This window comes from Lampris incognitus, chromosome 10 (assembly GCF_029633865.1).
Source record: "Lampris incognitus isolate fLamInc1 chromosome 10, fLamInc1.hap2, whole genome shotgun sequence".
Lineage (NCBI taxonomy): Eukaryota > Metazoa > Chordata > Actinopteri > Lampriformes > Lampridae > Lampris > Lampris incognitus.
The window spans coordinates 1,418,497-1,437,483 of NC_079220.1; the positions used below are offsets into that span (position 1 = coordinate 1,418,497).

General features: G+C 44.0%; 1 protein-coding gene across 1 annotated transcript in view; it reads right to left on the bottom strand.

Moving 5' to 3' along the window:
- LOC130119985 (beta-1,4 N-acetylgalactosaminyltransferase 2-like) overlaps positions 1–13,841 on the bottom strand; it is a 36,124-nt gene extending 22,283 nt beyond the window's left edge. Inside the window, exons 1-4 of the mRNA XM_056288597.1 lie at positions 13,814–13,841; positions 9,077–9,220; positions 5,581–5,687; positions 5,127–5,164 (exon numbers count right to left, since the gene is read on the bottom strand). Of these exons, the coding sequence (XP_056144572.1) occupies positions 5,127–5,164; positions 5,581–5,687; positions 9,077–9,204 (273 nt within the window). The 5' untranslated portion in view covers positions 9,205–9,220; positions 13,814–13,841. The remainder of the gene's footprint in view (positions 1–5,126; positions 5,165–5,580; positions 5,688–9,076; positions 9,221–13,813) is intronic.
- Positions 13,842–18,987: the final 5,146 nt, after the last annotated feature.

Sequence of the window (18,987 nt, forward strand, 5' to 3'; positions counted from 1 at the left end):
CCTCCAGCTCCGCCTCCTGTCTTTTCATCAGTGCCACTGTCTCCAAACCATACAACATAGCTGGTCTCACAACCATCTTGTAAACCTTCCCTTTAACTCTTGCTGGTACCCTTCTGTCACAAATAACTCCTGACACTCTTCTCCACCCACTCCACCCTGCCTGCACTCTCTTCTCCACCTCTCTTCCACACTCCCCGTTACTTTGGACAGTTGACCCCAAGTATTTAAACTCATATGCCTTCATCACCTCCACTCCTTGCATCTTCACCATAACACTGTCCTCTCTCTCATTCACACATAGGTATTCTGTCTTGCTCCTCCTGACTTTCATTCCTCTTCTCTCCAGTGCATACCTCCATCTCTGCAGGTTCTCCTCCACCTGCACCCTGCTCTCACTACAGATCACAATGTCATCTGCAAACATCATAGTCCACGGAGACTCCTTTCTGAACACAAATGATCCACATAAACACCTCAATCAGAATACAGGCCCAACCCGACTGAAATGTAAATCAGTTGCAGAGGGGTAGTTTAAACCTTTTCATAAACAAATCAAACGAAAACTGTACCATATAAACAATTCACCCAATTTCCCCTCGGGGATGAATAGAGGATCTGATTCTGATTCAGCCCGATTCCTTTCTGGCTGTGTCCTGCTCTACTGAGTCATTCCCAGTTGTCAGCTGACGGCTAGCTGATGATTCATTGTTTGTTGCTGTGCTTCCTTGCTTTTCACATTTTAACAACTTTTAATTGAATTTATGGTTTGCCTGTACTATTTTATGGATTTTATGCGATCATCGACTGTTGCACGAACTTGATCACACTTCAGTCTCTGACTTTGTAATGCTGGTGCTGTATGTTGTGAGAACCATGTGGACTCAACCCTCACCCAAGGCCGTGATCCACGGTTTTGTTTATACTTCCTCACTGAGCTTTTTGTCCAATTTCTGGAAATACAGCCCATTACTGTGAAGTTTAAGGAAATGCTGTTCTCATCAAGATGTCTGGGATCAGATACTATCTGAAAACAATGAGGTCACAGATGAAGAACTTCTGACGAACTCTGTCCAATGCGAAACTCCCTCCTTCCAACCTAACCATGGAGGAAAGGAAAGCCGTGACAGCCCTGAGCAAGGACGAAAACATCACTATCCTTCCAGCAGATAAGGGGAGATGCACGGTTATCCTCAACACAACAGACTACCATGCCAAGATCACGTCATTACTCAGCGACACCGACACCTATGAACCTCTTGAGACGCGATACTACTGGTGGTTACAAGAGGAGAATAATAGAGTACCTACAGAAACTACAGAAAGGAGGAACCATTGATCGGATACAATACCACCGTCTCTACCCACAAGATAACATTCCATGCATATATGGACCCCCTAAGATCCATAAAGATTGAACCCCCGTCAGGCCCATCGTCAGCAGCATAAACTCGGTCACGTACAACATTGCCAAACATATAGCCAGCATCTTGACCCCTTTAGTGGGCGAAACACCTCACCATATCCAAAACTCCATTGACTTCGTGGACAAGGTTCAAGGCGAAAAACTGGAACCGGATGAAACCATGATATCCTACGATGTGACCTCGTTATTCACCTGCATCCCAACCATGGAGGCTTTGGAAACTGTGAGGCAACGTTTGCTACGTGACAACACCCTCCACGATAGGACCAACCTCAGCCCAGACCAGATTTGCCAACTACTGGACCTTTGCCTGAACACTACATATTTCCAATACAGGGGCCAGTTTTACAGACAGAAACACAGCTGTGCAATGGGCTCACCAGTATCGCCCATTGTGGGCAACTTATATATGGAAGAGGTAGAACACAGGGCCCTGAACTCCTTCAGAGGAACACCTCCGAACCACTGGTTCAGATACTATGTGGACGACACATGGGTCAAAATCCAAACACAAGAGGTGCAAGCATTTACCAAACACATCAACTCAGTGGACAAGAACATTAAGTTCACAAGGGAAGATGTAAAGAACAACAGTTTGCCCTTCTTGGACTGTGACGTCCACATTGGGGAAGACAGGAGCCTCCACATTGGGGTTTACAGGAAACCTACACACACAGACCAATATCTACTTTTCAACTCACACCACCCTCTGGAACACAAACTGGGCATCATCAGAACTCTGCAACACAGAGCTGACAATGTGCCCAGCAGCACTCAGGCCCAACAAGAAGAACACAAACACCTGAGGGGAGCTTTAAAAACCTGTGGCTACCCCAGTTGGACCTTTGTGAAAACTGCAACACGTTCCAGAAAGACCAACCAGGTGAGCGACGAGGAGAAAAGGAACAGAAGGAATAGCACAGTCATCCTGTACGTTTCTGGGGTCTCCGAGAAACACAGGAGAATTTTCAACAAACACCACATCCCGGTATACTTCAAATCCAGCAACACACTCCAACAAAGACTGGTTCATCCCAAAGACCGTGTACCACACACCTGGAAAAGCAATCTGGTGTATGCTGTACAATGCAATGAGGATTGCACTGACCTATACATAGGAGAAACCAAACAACCACTACACAAACGGATGGCCCAACACAGAAGGCCAAACTCCACTGACCTATACATAGGAGAAATCAAACAACCACTACACAAACGGATGGCCCAACACAGAAGGCCAAACTCCTCAGGACAAGACTCAGCAGTCTATCTACACCTAAAGGAGAAGACACACTCCTTCCAGGACAGCAACGTACACGTTTTGGACAGAGAAGATAGATGGTTTGAAAGAGGGGTGAAGGAAGCCATCTATGTGAAACTGGAAAAACCATCCCTCAACAGAGGAGGAGGTCTGCGACACCACCTATCTCCCACTTACAATGCCGTCCTTTCACCTCTACCCAGGAGACTCAAGAAGCCTAGCCTCCAAGAACAACAGTCGGTCACTAACGGCTCCAACAACTCATGACCACTGAATGGAGCACTAACGAAGTCGAAACTAACACCCCCAACGACTGTCGAAGCTAAACATCGGAACACAAAAGAGCCATCGACATCTATAGCTCTGATAACGACTCCAAAGAGGCTAAATATCTGAGTCTCATCACCAGCCAGTCAGACTAGCTTGGTCTAGTCAGAAAGGCACGAACTGAGGAAGCCTCTTCGATGAGAGGCGAAACGTCTTCACGGATATATACCAAGTCCAGTTGCACTTGATTCAACTCCTTTGGATAACCATGACCTGAATGAATGAGAACATTCACAGACTTCTGACGAACTATAAAGATGCTCTTTACTTGAAGGAACACTTGTTTTTCAGACAGCATCCAGACGCTTTAAGGCTTCATTTACATTGAAATAGTTAACCCTTTGGGCTCTGAGAGAATTAAGTATAAGTTGTGTGCATTTTACTACACTCTTGGAAATTTGAGTGGAAATTATCGATGTCAACTTGAGCACATTCACTTAGCTCTGCTGGTTCGTTATTCACATGTGAGACAATTTGGTATGGACACCAAATTAAAACCACGATAGATGACCTAAAACAGCTTTTGGCTGAAGGCTTCATTATAGATGTCTGTGGAATGGAGCATAAAGTTTATGCTGCTTCAGCAGCATTTTCAGCTGACATGGTCAAGGGGGCGCCATTTGATCAGTTTTGAAAATCCAGGTTGGCGGGGATGCTGGAGCCTATCCCAGCAGTCACTGGGCAGCAGGCGAGGAGACACCCTGGACAGGCTGCCAGGCCATCACAGCGCCATATTCAAACATATCCACAAAAAAATGTCACATAGCTGTTCGATTAAATGCGTCTGAGCATGTAAACAGCAGACTATTATATCACATCCAATGTAAACAGCAGACTATTATATCACATCCAAAGTAAACAGCAGACTATTATATTACATCCGATGTAAACAGCAGACTATTATATTACATCCAATGTAAACAGCAGACTATTATATCACATCCAAAGTAAACAGGAGACTATTAGATCACATCCAAAGTAAACAGCAGACTATTAGATCACATCCAAAGTAAACAGCAGACTATCATATCACATCCAAAGTAAACAGCAGACTATTAAATCACATCCAAAGTAAACAGCAGACTATTATATCACATCCAATGTAAACAGCAGACTATTATATCACATCCAAAGTAAACAGCAGACTATTAGATCACATCTAAAGTAAACAGCAGACTATTAGATCACATCCAAAGTAAACAGCAGACTATTATATTACATCCGATGTAAACAGCAGACTATTATATCACATCCAAAGTAAACAGCAGACTATTAGATCACATCCAAAGTAAACAGCAGACTATTAGATCACATCCAACGTAAACAGCAGACTATTCGATCACATCCAAAGTAAACAGTAGACTATTAGATCACATCCAAAGAAAACAGCAGACTATTATATCACATCCAATGTAAACGGTAGACTATTATATCACATCCAATGTAAACAGTTGACTTGAAATCTTCAATCGGAATGAAAAAAAGTGTGCATATAACCACAACTATTGTGACTTTTGTTTTTGGACCCCCCCCCCTTTTCTACACAGTTGTACTTGGCCAATCACCCTGCTCTCTGAGCCACCCCGGTCGCTGCTCCACCTCCTCTGCTGATCCGGGGTAGAGGGCTGTAAACTACCACATGCCTCCTCCGATACACGTGGAGTCACCAGCAACTTCTTTTCACCTGACAGTGAGGAGTTTTCCCAGGGGGACGTAGCGCGTGGGAGGATCACGCTATTCCCCCCAGTTCCCTCTCCCCCTGAACTGGTGCCCCGACCGACCAGAGGAGGCGCTAGTGCAGCGACCAGGACACATACCCACATCCGGCTTCCCACCTGCAGACATGGCCAATTGTGTGTGAAGGGACGCCCGACCAAGCCAGAGGTAACATGGGGATTTCGAACCGGTGATCCCCGTGTTGGTAGGCAACAGAATAGACCGCTACGCCACTCAGACGTCCCCTATTTTGATGTTTTAACCACTTCCTTCCTGCATCTGTGATAGGACAGAACTGCTGAACAGTGTCAGACAGTGTTGTCATGGAAACGTGTATTAATGATATTTGTTGGGCATTAATAGGTGATACAGCAAGTGGGTGACACTCATCGCACCTACCTTGTAGCTGTGTTTCCTCCCAGCATGCAATGCTAAACCTGAAATTAAGACGACCTTTTAAGGCACACTCATTCCCTCTCCTTCACCATGACAGTTTCAAGGCTTCAGGTCACAACACATTTTATTTACCGAAAACCTAATTAAAAAAGGCTTTTTCTTAAAAGGATTACTAGAGAAATGAGAGAGAGAGAGACAGAGAGAGAGCGAGAGAGAGTGAGCAAGAGAGCGAGACAGAGAGCGAGAGAGAGAGCGAGACAGTATATGACTTAAGTATATAGCCCTGTGCTGACACTGCCCACTAAAGAAGTACAGCCAAGGCCTCATAGTCACTGTTGTAATAATGTTGTAATGTTGTAATGTTGTAAAGTGAAATTCACACGAGTCAGTCACTTCTTTCTACTGTGTGTGTGTGTGTGTGTGTGTGTGTGTGTGTGTGTGTGGTTTGTGTTTTTACCAGGTATAGTGGTAGGGGTCAAAGGTCGAACGGTGAAGCCTTGGATTGGATACTGCAGAGGAGAGTTAGATGGAGCCAACAGAAGTATGGACAAACTGGAGTTGGTTCTAGATGGAGATAGAGGGATAGATCTGTCAAATGCACTAGAAAAAAGTTTTTAGTGAACCGTAAAAACTCAGTAGTGCTCACTGCACAAATAAAAAACAATACTGCTTTACTTTTACCAAACATCAAAAACCAAATGAAACAATTAAAGCACAATTACTAGAGTAAACAGAGCGGATTAACATGTCATCCATGTTATGGATCACATACATAGCAAGAGTCTCATACAAGTTAAAGACAATAAGTCAAACGTTGCAAGTATGAGAATAGGAAATTCTGTCGTCATTTCTGGGACATGTGGAATAACATAAGAAACCCAGACACTGAGGATGCACAAGCCAGTGCATTCTTAGTGCCAGTCCCAAGCCGGGATAAATGGGGAGGGTTGCGTCAGGAAGGGCATCCGGCGTAAAACCTTTTTCAGATCAAATATGTGGATCATAAATAAGATTTCCATACCGGCTCGGTTGAGGCCCGGGTTACCAATGACCACCATCCACCGGTACTGTTGGCCAGCAGGTTGCCGGTGGAAACTATGCTACTGTTGGTTGAAGGAGAAGGAGAGGGGAAAGGCATGTCCAGAGGCAGCGGGAGAGGAGGAAGGGTAGGAGTGTGGAGGTGAGAGACAGAACTTTGAATGTTGGCAATATGACTGGTAGAGGAAGAGAGCTGGCTGACATGATGGAGAGAAGAAAGGTAGGTATACTGTGTGTGCAAGAGACCAGGTGGAAGGGGAGTAAGGCCAGGAGCATCACAGGAGGGTTCAAATTCTTCCGTCGTCGTGTAAATGGGAGGATAAATTGGGTAGGGGTAATTCTGAAGGAAGAGTATGTCACGAGTGTGCTGGAGGTGAACACAGTGTCGAACAGAGTGATGAGTATGAAGCTGGAAATCGAAGGTGTATTGATGAATGTTATCAGCACATATGCCCCGCAAGTTGGGTGTGAGATGGAAGAGAAAGAAGAATTCTGGAGTGAGTTGGATGATGCGGTGGAGAGGGTACCCAAGGAGGAGACAGTGGTGATTGGAGCGGACATCAACGGACATGTTGGTGAAGAAAACAGAGGTGATGAGGAGGTGATGGGTAGGTATGGTGTCAAGGAGAGGAATGTGGAAGGACAGATGGTGGTGGATTTTGTGAAAAGGATGGAAATGTCTGTGGTGAATACATATGTCAAGAAGAGGGAGGAACACAGGGTGACGTACAAGAGTGGAGGAAAGTGCACACAAGTGGACTATATCTGATGTAGAATGTGCGATCTGAAAGGGATTGGAGACTGCAAGGTGGTGACAGGGGAGAATGTAGCTAGAAAGCATCGGATGGTGGTCTGTAGGATGACTTCGGACATCAAGAAGAGGAAGCGAGTGAAGGCAGAGGCGAAGATCAAATGGTGGAAGTTGAAGAAGGAAGACTGCTGTGTGGAGTTCAGGCAGGAGGTAAGACAGGCCCTGGGTGGTAGTGAAGAGTTGCCAGATGGCTGGACAACCACTGCAGAAATAGTGAGGGAGACAGCTAGGAAGGTACTTGGTGTGTCTTCAGGACAGAGGAAGGAGGTCAAGGAGACTTGGTGGTGGAATGAGGAAGTACAGCAAAGTATACAGAGGAAAAGGTTGGCAAAGAAGAAGTGGGATAGTCAGAGAGATGAAGAAAGTAGACAGCAGTACAAGGAGATGCAGCGTAAAGCGAAGAGAGAGGTGGCAAAGGCAAAGGAAAAGGTGTATGGTGAATTGTGTGAGAGGTTAGACACTAAAGGAGGAGAAAAGGATTTGTACCGATTGGCTAGACCAGGGGTGTCAAACTCCAGGCGTCGAGGGCCGCAGTGTCTGCAGGTATTTGTTGCAACCGTGCACTACACCACCTGATTTAACTAATTAGCTCACCTCCTGGATCAAGGAGGGAAAGGAACTAGTTTAATCAGGTGGTATAGTGCATGGCTGCAACAAATACCTGCAGACACTGCGGCCCTCGAGGCCTGGAGTTTGACACCCCTGGGCTAGACAGAGGGACCGAGCTGGGAAGGATGTGCAGCAAGTTAGGGCGATCAAGGATAGAGATGGAAATGTGCTGACAAGTGAGGAGAGTGTGTTGAGAAGGTGGAAGGAGTACTTTGAGGGGCTGATGAATGAAGAAGATGAAAGAGAGAAGGTTGGAGAGAAGGCTGCAACAATTTTTAGGTAGGTGGTACGTGTCAAAGTAATGTTCACATGAATGCCCAGAGCATAACATTCCTTCCACTGGTTTGCCTTCTCGCAGAGTGCATCCTGGTGTCATCACTTCCCCAGGTTAACGATGCACCTGGCCATCCACATGATGTAAAAGAAAATGTGATTCATCAGACCAAGCCACACTAGGAAGATCCCAACTCTCTGGGTTGAGAGACTGACTGACGCTGAACAAGAACTGTTGCAGGACAACTGTGCAAAGGTGGAAACTCCTGATTAGGATGATCCCTTTCCAGATTTGGAACTTTCTCCTAGAATGAATGATTGCACTGGACATTTGTTCAATGTTAAAAATACTGATAATCTGGATTTATATTCAGTAAAAGGCCAAGAAGTTTATAAGTGTTGTGTCAAAGTGTGAAACAAATGCAAACTAAAAGACTAACACAGTGCAGAGGCAAAAGTTAGCTGTTAATGATGATGTTAAACCTGTATGGAGAGTATTGTACAAGCCACCCTTGAAAAAAAGAACAGGTGACATTCAGTGGAGAATCCTACATGGGGCTATTGCTGGGAATGCCTTTCTATGCGTGATTAATCCTAGTGTCCAGTACATGTCTGTTTTGTGGAATGATGGAAATTATTTTCCACTGTTTTATGGAATGCAACAGACTTAAAGATGTGTTTAATGTATTGGACATTTTTTTCAGTGTTTTGATGACAGGTGGTGGGAAACAGCATTTATTTTCAGGCAGGTTACAGAAGAGTGAACAGGACAAAGTGGACACTTCTAAACTTCATAACAGGAGAAGCAAAAATGTCCCTATCCATCAGCAGAAGGAATAAACAAAAAGAAGGGTAGGACAGGATGTGATCCCTTTGTTGGTTTCCGTGGTGAGGTCCAGAGTCTGGGTTGATTTCAGGTTTCATAAGCAGTGAGGAATTTGGATGTTTTCATTCAACAGTGGTGCTGCAATGATATGATTCGTTGTGGTGGATGATGAGGTGGTTTTTAGTAAGGTTTTTAGTCAGGTTTTTAGTAAGGTTTTTGGATGAAATTTGTGAAATCAAGTGGTGGATGGATAGTAAGAAATGTCTATACATTTTGTAATGGAAATTGTCTCTGAATCGTGAAATTCAATGATTTTTTTATGATCACTACATGATCTTTTAAATAAAAGGGAATTTGAAGATCAAAATCTCTCTCTTTCTCTCTCAAGAGCAGTACCTGGCTTGGTGTTTCTTGTATTCCAGAGCTCTGCGCTGGGTCACCTCCTCAAACTGATCCTTAGGGAGATGATCTTTCAGGAGGATAGAGCCTTTAGGACAGCTACAGGGTGTGGGGGGGTGGGTCATGCCAAAAGGAGTGGATCTGAAACAATATACACAAACTATGATGAATACAAACACACACACCCATATGCAAAAAAATGCACACACACACACACATTTATTTATTGATTGATTGATTGATTGATTAATATTCCGGTCCTCATCAGTTGAGCACTTCTAACAACACCATTGACGGTTTAAAAAAAAAGAAAAAAAGCATATATATATATAGATAGATAGATAGATAGATAGATAGATAGATAGATATAGATATACTATATATATACTAGGAGAGGTACCCAGCGTTGCCCGGGGAAAATGTTGTCACCAAAACAACCAACATGATCTGATCTTAACGATATAATCAATGATGAAATATAGGATAATTTATTATATGATACAAGTGATAAACTAATGTCGAATAAACGAATCTTATTAATGAAAATTATCAAATGTCATAATTTTCAAGCCATTCATCAAGCTTCTTTGCCAACGTGTGCATTAATCGCTCAGTGCTCAAGCGCCTCAGGGTAAACCACGTTGGGTGCCTTCAGGCTAGCATTGACAATGTTAGGTGTAGTGCCTCCCTTGACCACTGGCAGGATTTGCCGGAAGTCTCCACAAAGCATCGTTGGAATGCCTCTTTCACAAAAAAATCCAAATTTTTACTTGGTTTTTGAAATATTTTTCGAACTGTGCAGTCCTTGGAAAGTGCCGATTCTAAAGATACCTTTATTTTTGTTCTACAATGAGTATTTCTGGAGTTTTAGGCGAACATACAAATATACACTCTTGCTTTTATACAATATATATATATGTGTGTATGTGTATATATATATATATGTATATACATACACACACACACACACACACACACACACATATATATATGATCAAGTGAGTCAAGTAAATTCTTTATGAATTTTATTTTGTTCCTTATTTGTTGAGCGCTTTCCCTACCGTTGAGTGTTTCTCTTAACTAAGTTTTATATATATATATATATTACACACACACACACACTCAGTAAGCAGAAAAAGAGGTCCTGTCTCTGCAGAAGAAATGGGCCTTCTCTCCATTAGCATACATGTCAACACATGAACAGCAACAACAATAGCAACTCCATTTCCATATTTGTTTTCCATGTGAACAGATAACAAGAGAATGGGCTTAAATCTTGGATCTAGTGGACATTGAAAAAGGCATGCATGTGATAGCCTGGAACGCAGGTTAGTGAATTGCCAAGACCATGAACTAACCCTAACTCTAACCCAAGAAAAATGAAGGGGTCTGTGTCATGGCTTTGGACTGGTCAGTGATATGGATGGGTTCTTTGGCAGTCTTGCTTTTTGTTCTGAATTCAGTGGCTATTTTCCATGGTTTCGGAGCTGTTGAGCAGGAAGTTGTTGTTACTGCAACATCTTACTGACCAGGCCACTGCTTGCCAGTATGGAATCCCGTTATTGTCTGAGATGAGGTCCACAGTGGTGGTATTGTCTGCGTACTTGAATACTCTGACTGAGCTGTCCAAGGAGATGAACTGGTTAATGTACAGGATGAAGCGCAGGGGAGACAGGACACAGCCCTGGGAGGCACCAGTGCTGAGGGAGGGGGGACGAGATGTACGGCTGTTCACCTTGACTCTGTGATCTGTTTGGGCTGGGTTGATGTTCATATCTTGTAGTTTGGGGGGGGGGGTCATTGTGTTGAATGACAAGCTGAAGTGGATAAATGGGATGTGTGTGTAGGTGTTAGGGGAGTCCAGATATTGTAATGTATTTTATGGAGTACCAGGCTGATGGTATCCTCTACTGAAAAGTTGGCACAGTAGGAACATTGATAGGGATCCAATTGGGCTAATATGGAGGATTTGAGGTACTTGAGGACCAGGTGCTTGAATGATTTTATGGCTACGAATGAAAAAGGTAACCGGTCTGTAGTCATTGAGGCATGTTATCTTGGTGGACTTGGGGACCAGGATGATGATGGAGCACTGTGGGATTTTACAATGATGGAGGGATGTATTAAAGATGTCAGTAAATACAGGTGCCAGCCGGTCAGCACAGTAGCTGAGTACAGCAGGGGACAGTTGTTCAGGCCCTGCTGATTTCCGTTCATTGCCCTTTCTGAACACAGCACTCGCCTCTTCCTCCTGGATGGTGGGGGGGGGGGGTGCTGAAGTGGTGAGCAGGAAGATGTACCGACTGTTCAAACCTAAAAATCGTTGAGTTTGTCTGGTAAATAGACAGGAGTCATCACTAATCTATAATAAAATCATTAATGGTAATGCAGTTAACCATTAATGTTAAAGAAACAATCAATCAATCAATCAATCACATAAATCACTATTTCTTCCAACACTGCCCATCATGTGTACTGTGTATAGCTTTACCGCATCCTTTTTAAGACAGTCTTACAACCAACCACATGCTGCCCGTCTAGTCAAGGTGATAAAATGGTAGAAACACCAAACACACAACTCACTTTTTAAGGAGTATCAAGATGGCTACTGAGGAACTTCCGTTGGCTGTAACCTTAGTGGCATTCCCCTCATTATCAGTCCACAGTTTACTAGCAATCAGTGGTCATTACTTGATGAAAACAGTCAAACATTAACTATTTTAGAATAGGTTAAACAAAACAGTATAGAAAGCCACTTTATTTTTGTCATTGTACAGTTACAACGAAATTTGTTTTCTGCATTTAACCCATCCTATTGTATAGGAGCATAAATAATAAGCAGCATAAATCAATTATTAAAGGGATGAAACTCAAAACAACATGATAACTACCACTACTACTACTACTACCACCACCACCTTCGGCTGCACCCGTTAGGAGGCGCTGCAGCAGATAATCTATTTCCATCTCTTCCTGTCCTCTGCATCTTCTTCTGTCACACCAGACACCTGCATGTCCTCCCTCACCACATCCATAAACCTCCTCTCTGGCCTTCCTCTTCTCCTCTTCCCTGGCAGCTCCATATTCAGCATCCTTCTCCCAATATACCCAGCATCTCTCCTCCACACATGTCCACACCATCTCCATCTTGTCTCTCTTGCTTTGTCTCCAAACCGTCCAACCTGAGCTGTCCCTCTAATATACTCGTTCCTCACCCTGTCCTTCTTCATCACTCCCAGTGAAAATCTTATCTTCATCTCTGCCACCTCCAGCTCCACCTCCTGTCCTTCTTCATCAGTACCACCGTCTCCAAACCATATAACATAGCTGGTCTCACTACCATCTTGTAAACCTTCCCTTTAACTCTTGCTGGTACCCCTCTGTCACAAATCACTCCTGACACACTTCTCCACCCACTCCACCCTGCCTGCACTCTCTTCTTCACCTCTCTTCCACACTCCCCGTTACTTTGGACAGTTGACCCCAAGTATTTAAACTCATATGCCTTCGTCACCTCCACTCCTTGCATCCTCACCATTCCACTGTCCTCCCTCCCATTCACGCATAGGTATTCCGTCTTGCTCCTACTGACTTTCATTCCTCTTCTCTCCAGTGCATACCTCCACCTCTCCAGGCTCTCCTTGGCACCCTGTCATATGCTTTTTCTCTAAATTCATCCATCCATCCATTATCCAAACCGCTTATCCTGCTCTCAGGGATGCTGGAGCCTATCCCAGCAGTCATTGGGCGGCAGGCGGGGAGACACCCTGGACAGGTTGCCAGGCCATCACAGGGTCGATGCACGCACACACGCGCACACACACACACACACACACACACACACACACACACACACACACACACACACCTAGGGAAAATCTAGTGCAGCCGATTCACCTGACCTACATGTCTTTTAGTCACGACCCCCAAGTTTGGACTACCCCGGGGCTTGAACCCAGGACCTTCCTGCTGTGAGGCGACTGTGTTAACCACTGTGCAACCAGGCTGCCTTCTCTAAATCCACAAAGACACAATGCAACTCCTTCTGGCTTTCTCTATACTTCTCCATCAACATTCTCAAAGCAAACATCACATCTGTGGTGCTCTTTCCTGGCATGAAACCATATTGCTGCTGCTGCTGATCATCACCTCTCCTCCTCTTAACCTAGCTTCTATTGCTCTTTCCCATATCTTCATGCTGTGGCTGATCAACTTTATACCTCTGTAGTTGCTGCAGTTCTGCACATCACCCTTGTTCTTGAAAATCAGGATTACAAATCCACCGCACTTCCCGATTCACTATCCCCACATCATCCAACCATCTCTAACCCTAACCCTAACCCTCATCTCAAAGTACATCTTCTTATCTTTAGAAAATGAAGGTAAGAAGATGTACTTTATTACTCCCTGTGGGGGAATTCATCCTCTACATTTAACTCATCCGAACACACACTGTAGCTAGGAGTAGTGGGCAGCCTCCATGCAACTCCCAGGGACCAGTTCCAGCTCTTCTTGCCATGCCTCAGTCAGGGGCACAGACAGGAGTATTAACACATGTCTTGATATCTACTTTTGATGTCTTAAAATGAGCAAATGATGAAAACGTTGACAAAAAACAATGGACACAAGCTGCTCAGGTTGATAGCAGCTAGCAGGCATGACCATGTGTGGAGGTAGAAGCTCAGAGTTAGACTTGGTGAGAACAGCCAGTTACAACACGCACAAGTTAGTTACCTTGGCCAATGAGTGTTGGGAGATGGCGTTTGCGTGGCGTCCTCTGGAGGACAGTAGTAGTACAGCATGCTGTAGGCCACAAGCACAAGTGTACACACTCCGAAGAGAACTGGTAACCATGATCTGTTAAACAAGGCCATCTGTAGACAGACACACACACACACACACACAAGTATGTATGGGAACAACCTCCCCAAATCAACCAAAGGTAAGTCAGGTGGTACATTTTGACCATCAGTGCATGTGCTGTGCGAGGTTTGTGGCTGTCAGTCAAAACACAGGTAATACATCAACCAATCAGTTCAGCAGGCTTTCCATTGTTTCTAAGAACAATCCAGAAGCTCCAACGTTGTCGCTACTCCCAAAACCACAATGACAGAACTTTTATAAATCAAATCAATTTTATTTGTATAGCCCAATATCACAAATTTGCCTCAGTGGGCTTAACAGCAACACAACATCCTGTCCTTAGACCCTCTCATCGGATAAGGAACAACTCCCTAAAAAAAAAAAAACCCTCTAACAGGGAGAAACAATAGGAAGAAAGCTCAGGGAGAGCAACAGAGGAGGATCTCTCTCCCAAGACGGACAGCGTGCAATGGATGTTGTGTTCACGCAATTTACATAATACAACATTGAAAGAGGATAACAGAATTATAATGGACATAAAATTTATGAAGAACACGATGCACAGGATGTCAAGCAGTGTCCACATGCCAACGGAGCAGTCCAGGACCCAAGCCACATCACCAGCATCATCATGTAAAAAAAGAAAAACTTATGTGAGGAGAGGGAGGGCAGGCAGCATCCACATGGCGACCACCATCACCACGGAGACCTGGGAGGAGAACCGACTGCACATGCACGCAAGAGAGACTCACATGACACCATTCACACAGAAAAAGAGAAAGGAGAAGACATCATTCAGAGAGAGAGAAAAGACATGTTAGAGAAGAGAACAGTTGGCAATAGTCATTAGCCATCATCAATTAAGTCATCAATTAATCATAATCTATACTCTGTAATCTATACTCGATAATCTCGTCGGCAGAACAGCGGTTGGTAAATTCATTGAGACAGAAACCGACCCGCCATCCAGTACAGGTTGTGAAGTACTCAATTTAAAGACAACTAATTGTAGGCTAAGGCAAAAAGATGAGTTTTATTAAGTTTGGATTTAAAGGACTCAACAGACTCTGATTGTCTGATGGCAGCAGGCAGGTTACTCCACAACAATGGAGCCTGAGAGGAAAAGGCCCTGCTGCCACCAGCTGACTTCTTTTTAACTTTGGGTACACACAGGAGCCCTGTATTTTGAGAACGAAGTGCTCGAGATGGCATGTAAGGTTTAAGGAGATCAGACAGGTAGGATGGGACAAGTCCATTTAGGATTTTATAAGTCAGCAGAAGCACCTTGTATTCTGATATAACATGGATAGGAAGCCAATGAAGGGAGGCAAGAATTGGTGTAATATGGTCACATGTCCTAGTTTTAGTTAGGATTCTAGCAGCAGCATTCTGAACCATCTGAAGACTTTTAGTACTAGCATGTGGCAGACCTGAGAACAGAACATTACAGTAATCAAGTCTGGATGAAACAAATGCATGTATTAGAGTCTCTGCGTCAGCCATGGAGAGAAAAGACCGAATTTTAGCTATGTTACACAAGTGAAAACAGGTAGTCTTGGTGATTTCTTTAATGTGCTTATCAAAGGAAAGGCTGGGATCAAACATAACACCAAGATTTTTGGCTGCCACACTTTGTCAAACCACAGAGTTGTCGATTGTTATCGTTACTTGATCAAATTGGTGTGTGTCTAGCAGGGCCAATGACCAGCATCTCGGTTTTATCTGAATTTAAAAGCAGAAAGTTAAGTGACATCCAGTTTTTCACAGTAGCCAAGCAGGCCTCCAAGTTAGTGATGAGTATGATCATCAGCCCTTATAGGCACATACAACTGAGTACCATCAGCATAGCAATGGAAATGTATTCCATAACTGCGTATAATTTGGCCAAGAGGTGTAATGTAAAGAGAGAAAAGTAGAGGGCCAAGTACTGAGCCCTGAGGCAAACCATATTTAATGTCAGAAGAACATACATTTTATTCATGAAATGGACTGTTTAGTGTTTAATATCCTCTCCAAAAACTATGGACTTACCAGTTATTTTTTAACTACTTCAATTGTGATGGCTGTAAAACTACTCATTGTTACTGCTCAGTTGTATCGTGATATTACATGTAACTCAACATAATGTTTATGTGATTACAGTACTGTATGTAGGCTATACTGCATACCACGATAGCTACTCTTCATTTCAGTGTTTAGACTTTTCTACACAGGACATTTTTTGCCGCGATATCAAATTGAGTATCGAGAAATGTAGAATTTCACAGGTATTGGTAGCAGCTTAGGGTGTCTGGGCTCAGCCTTAGAGATAGGGTGAGGAGCTCGGACATCCGGAGGGAGCTCGGAGTAGAGCCGCTGCTCCTTCGTGTCAAAAGGAGCCAGTTGAGATGGTTCGGGAACCTATGATTAGGATGCCTCCTGGGCGCCTTCCTTTGGAGGTTTACCAGGCACGGCCAACTGGGAGGAGATCCCGGGGTAGACCCAGAACTCGCTGGAGAGACTACATGTCCAATGTGGCCTGGGAATGCCTTGGGATCTCCCAGGAGCTCGAGGTCGTTGCTGGGGAGGGGGACGTCTGGAGTGCCCTACTTAGCTTGCTGCCACCACGACCCGACCCCGGAGAAGCGGCTGAAGATGAGATGAATGAATGAATGTTTTTTTAATTTTAAGCGTGGCTATGACAATGGGGCTAGAGGTATGTTGGCAGGGGGATGACGGTAAGGGGGCGCAAACAAAGAGCTTGAAGGGAAAACGAAGAGCAGTCAGCCTCCATACAGCACCAGTCCATGTCTGGATGATGTAGCCAAAAGAATGATCTTTTGGATGTTTGCTGCCCAATAATAAAACATAAAAGTTTAGAGGTGCCAAGCCCCTCTTTGACCTACTTCCCTGAAGCAGAGATTTATGTATGCATGGAACATGGCTGCTCAATATAAAGGTTGAGATCAAGCTGTCAACTGAGAGGAAAAATGATGGCAGAAAAAGACGTATGGTGTCCTCCTAGTGTGTCACTATCTTGCAGAGCTAGACAGCTAGTGAGCAACTAAGCATTCTCCAATAAAGACCAAGGTGTGACTTTTCTTGATTTTACTAAGGAGTGATTTTGTTGTAAAACTGAAAGTACACAGAAAAAAGGCATACATCATTATACATGACTTATAATAGAATTCCATTAAGCTGAGGATTTATGTCATAGCCAGCTTATGCTAACAGTCTAAACAGCACATGCTAACATCCAACATCCATCCATTACCCGAACTGCTTCTCCTGCTCTCAGGGTTGCGGGGATGCTGGAGCCTATCCCAGCAATCATTGGGCTGTAGGCGGGGAGACACCCTGGACAGGCCACCAGTCCATCACAGGGCCAACACACACACACACACACACACACACACACACACACACACACACACACCTAGTAGTGAGGTAAAGTTAGCAGGAATTTGACCAATCTGGGAAGTAAAGTGTTACCAATAAATTTCTTCACCAATGTGTTCCTTAAGGTGTGTAGTAACATGTATTAAAATGTTGAAATTCAACTCCTGGGGGTAACCTCCGAAAAAATTGCTCAAAGTCAGGGTACCGATAACAGATTTTCGAAAATTGAAAAAAGCTTAAATTGGACTTAACTTACATTTGAGGGGTCAAACTAGGAATTTGTCATGATTCTAAGTTGATTGCAAGCATTTATTTTTCACCAAGACCCTGGTAGAAAAATATTCACATCCACTTTCCCACTCATCACCCCCCCCCCCATGCCGTAGAGGGCACCCGACATATTGAAGCCATTTACATCCTTTTTCTCTATTGATCACGAGCTGACTGAATATACTGCTTTCAACACCTGATACATACGTATTCTCAACAATTTTTCTAACAAGCTGAAATGTTTCTCTGCACAACACTGATGATTCTCAATACTCACCTTACACTCAGCCGACAGTCAGCCGACACTCAGCCGAAAGAAGCCACGGAAAATGCTACAATTTTGGAGCGTATGAAGAAGGATGAAAATGAAGGAAGACTTAAGATACCACATAAAGTGTAAAGATTATTTGAACAACAAGTTTGTCAAGGTCACCAAGACGTCAGCTCAAGCATCAAAGGCAGAGGAAGAGACAGCAAAGCTGAAGCGAAGGCGCACTTGCTCTGAGTTCAGTGCATCAACTGCACGCACCTCTTCAAGTTCACTGTCCGTTCAGCTTCTGTACAAGAATGTATGCATTCTTTGCAACCAACCCGCTCATCTCTACGAACATAAACCAGCAGATGCTATAAAGAAATATAGAGTGCCTGATAATGTGACTGCAGATAGACTAAAGGCAAGCTTGCTGAAGATAGCAAGGAGTCGTGGAGATGACTGGGGCACAGAAGTCCTTGGACGTCTGGAAGGGATCAATGACTTAGTAGCAGAAGAAACCTTGTATCATTTGCGCTGCAAACTTCTTTTTGAAAAGGGTAGGCCTTACTCCAAGACTGCAGATGAAGGACCAAGGAAGAGAGGACAAAAGAAAATAGATGATGAGCGAGAGGTTGTTTTTATTGAATTATGCGAATGGCTAGACACAGAACTCGAGCATGGTGATGACGCTTGACCAAGTCCATGAAAAGATGCAGCAGTTTGATCAGTCACCCGATAAGAGCCTCTCTTATTCAAAGAAATGGCTAAGGATGAAACTTCAAGAGAAATATCATGGCACACTGTACTTCACATCACAGTCGAAAAGGTCAGATGTACTCTGCCTCAAAGATAACACAAGCAACATTCTGCGACAGCATCATGCTAATCTTCAGCAAGGAGATGAGAAGACACAAATCATAAAGACAGCACTAAAGTTCATATGCAACGACATCGCCATGATTAATCTAGATCCAAAGTCATACCTCACTGCATACAGTATGGCTGATATCCAGAGTCAGCTGGCACTTGTTCCTGAGAGCCTCCAGATGTTCTTGAGACCAATAGTGAAGACCGATGAAAGAGTAGCTGTTTGGGGGCAGAACTTTATCAAAGCTCGTCGGCCTCGATCAGGAGTATTGCCATA